The sequence below is a fragment of the Mus caroli genome, chromosome 2 (assembly GCF_900094665.2).
Source record: "Mus caroli chromosome 2, CAROLI_EIJ_v1.1, whole genome shotgun sequence".
NCBI lineage: Eukaryota > Metazoa > Chordata > Mammalia > Rodentia > Muridae > Mus > Mus caroli.
The window spans coordinates 98,749,992-98,753,238 of NC_034571.1; the positions used below are offsets into that span (position 1 = coordinate 98,749,992).

General features: G+C 45.8%; 1 protein-coding gene across 1 annotated transcript in view; it reads left to right on the forward strand.

The window, feature by feature from the left end:
* LOC110286633 overlaps positions 1–3,247 on the forward strand; it is a 156,176-nt gene that overhangs the window by 56,916 nt on the left and 96,013 nt on the right. Inside the window, exon 2 of the mRNA XM_021153136.2 lies at positions 1,423–1,507. Within this exon, the coding sequence (XP_021008795.1) occupies positions 1,458–1,507 (50 nt within the window). The 5' untranslated portion in view covers positions 1,423–1,457. The remainder of the gene's footprint in view (positions 1–1,422; positions 1,508–3,247) is intronic.

Genomic DNA, 3,247 nt, shown 5'->3' on the forward strand with positions numbered 1-3,247 from the left:
CCCTCCCCCTCCCCCTTTCTCTCTCTGTGTATGTTTAAGGATTATTGTTCAGATTCTGATGGCAAGCATCTGTTGAGGTGCCACCCATCAGTGTCTCCATTGCGGACAATAATGGTCTGCTCTGCCTTCTAGAAATGCACTTTCCACCTCCTCTCCACGTCTCTGCAGAGAGTGGGTACGCAGGAAGCCCATGTGTCCTGAGGAAACACTTTGCTCTCAGCTGGTCAGCGCTTCTCAGCATTTGGTGTATTTTTGACCCGAAGTCCATTCAGACAGAATGTGGGTTAATGTAAATCTCCCCACCACTCCTCCTCTGTCCTCAAACCACTTTACAGAAGGGCCCCGCATCTTTGACAACGTCCCTCCAACAGGGAGTCACACAAGCCTTTCGATCGACTCGTATGTCCTATTAACGGCAAAAATTTGGACTAAATAGATACCCACCTTGGGCTGAGTCCTGGAACACTCTGGCCTTAGAGAGATAGGTCTGTTTCTGGCCAGCCTACCAGTGAACATAGTTGCCAGACATAAAGAAAGTCCTCCAACCCAAATGGCTTCCCTTCCTCTCCAAACCCGCTGTGCTGTGCCAGCAGAGGCCTCAGCTGTTACAGAACCTAGAGATAAGAGTAGATGAATGCAGAATTATGACATTTTGTAAGGTGTATTGAGCCTTAGAGAGAGAGAGGACAAACCTATAGTTCTGATGGTAGGTACTAAGAGATGAGCGCATCTTTTGAAATTTAACAGAATCTTAGCTGGCAAGCCTGTACAGACCGTTAGTTCTTTTGGCTGGGAAGATGGTTCTGTGGTTAAATATCTGCTCTGAAAGTGGAAGAACCAGAGTTCAGATCCTCAGGAACCCATGTGAAGCCCTATGGGTGTGGTGACCTGCCTGTAATTGCAGCCTCAGAAGGCAGAGAGAGATGGGATGCTCAACAAGACTCGTTACATCTGCAAGCTCTGGGTTTGATTGAGAGGCTCTTCCTCAATGAATAATTAGGAAGAGCCATTGAGGAGGGTGCTCAATCTCAACCTGGGGTCTTTACTTGCACACTCATACATGCACTCAAACCTCCCACACATATACATACAAGTGCATAACACACACACACACACACACACACACACACACACACACACCCCACACACACAGAAATAAAATGATCAGCTCATTTCTGCTGTAACAGAAATGATAAATCAAGTCTTTCCTTGAAATTGGTCTGAGCTTCCAAAACCCAACTCAAAATGGAGTCTCACTGGGCCTTAGGTGGTGTCGTCAGTGCCTCCTTGAGTATCTAGCTGTCCCCACCTCCCCTAAAATCACAGGAATGTTAACAAGTCGGCAAACTTGCAGACCCCAGTGGCTCTTCCATAGAGCCCTGCCATAGGTTATTGTTTCTAAGAGTCAACGTTATTCTTCAGGTTTTTATGGAATTGAGAGGAGCTCTGCTCAAGAGATGGCCATGAGGCGGCTGCTGAGAAATATCTGTTTACCTTGGAATCACAGGTGAGCTGCCAATTTATTTTTCTAATTTGTTGGAAGTCAAGATCTCCAGTGGGTGGAGGGCAGACATCATTTGGAATTCATAGGCTATTTTCCACACTGTCTACACTGCTTCTCCTTCCACCCTGGTGTACCTGGCTTAATTTTGCTCCCTGATTTAAATCTCAATCTAGTTGCTCTGGCATCTCAATTTAGGGGAAGATTGGACGTTGCTTTTCAAAGGGAATTGCAAGCGTTTTACTCTTGTCTGAAGAGACAGATTGTGCCTTCCTTCCCAAGGATAAACCCAGAAATTACATGTAAATCTTAGAGGTTTTATTTGTAGCAGAATGTTTCCAGACCTCACGTTCACACATTAGTGTAAATGAATAAAACAGAGATGGCAGGAAACACCCCAGCAGACAGTGTGCATGTTTCAGATTGGCTCCCAGTGCCTGCCTGTCTGCTTTGAACACATTGTGCTGACTGGAGCTTCAAATGCTTCACTGTGGGATTTGTAGGCAATGTGACAATGTGGGACCAAGAGCACCAAAAAGAGCTTCTGATCACAAACAAACAATATTATTTTGTAGGAAACCAGAGAGTACCTTTGAAAATTCAATTCATTTTAAGATTTGCCCAAGAAGGGCAAGTGCACTTTTAGATGTTGGCTTTACTTTTGCTTCAAGGGTTCAAATGCAAACTGTGCATGTTCATGTGTGTGCTTGTATGTATGCGTGCACAAGTGTGCTCAGGTGTGGTTCCACCTGCACTTTTCTCCTTTTTAAGACAGGGTCTGTCTCTCAGTGGCTTGGAATCCACAAATTAGGTTAGGCTGCCTGGCCAGCTCTGAGGGCTCCACCTGCCTCTGCCTTTGCGGGGCTGGAGTTAGGAGCACCCTGGACACCCAGCTCTTTACATGTGCTTGGAGAGTCTTATTCGACTCTCATGATTGCTTGGTGAACACTTTATTGATTGAATTGCCTCCTCAGCACTATAGTGCAAACGTTTGAAATGTTCAGACTAATGACTCCTCTGCATGCTCACTCCCCAGGTGAACATTTTACAAAGGAACCACATGTGGGACTACCATCGCTGGCTGTCTCCAGGATTAGATGCTATAGCTCCTTAGAGCTTAACGCCTTGTGGTACAGGAGGGGACCGACTAAGACAAGGCCTGCCAGGTTCTGATGGAAAATACTGACATTTGACAGCCCAGGTCCTGAGATAAAACAGAAAGCCTGCTATCAGATTTTCTGCTGTATCTCAATGTTATTTAATAAGTGTTTTTTCAATTCTATCTCACGTGTTGGCATCTCTTACTTTGTAGTGATTTGAAAACTGCCTTCAGTTCTTTTACAGAGGCTCAGGACTGTCTGCTTGCCTGCTTTCCTGCCTCCTTCATTGTCCCCTCTTTCCTCTTCTCTCTGGTTCATGTTTCTGGTTTTCTTTGTGTATGTATGTGTATGCGAGGTGTGAATGTGAGTGTGTGTGTGTGTGTGTGTGTGTGTGTGTGAGAGAGAGAGAGAGAGAGTGTGTGTGTGTCTGTGTGTGTAGTATATGCATGTGCACAGAGATCAGAAGATGCTATCTATTGTTCTGGTTTGTCACTCGGCCTTACTCCTTTGAGATAGATTCTTTCATGGAACCTGGAGCTGGGCTGACTTCCAGCAAGCCCTTGAGCTCCTCCTGCCTCCACCGTCCATAGCACTCTTTCTCTCTCTCTCTCTCTCTCTCTCTCTCTCTCTCTCTCTCTCTCTCTCT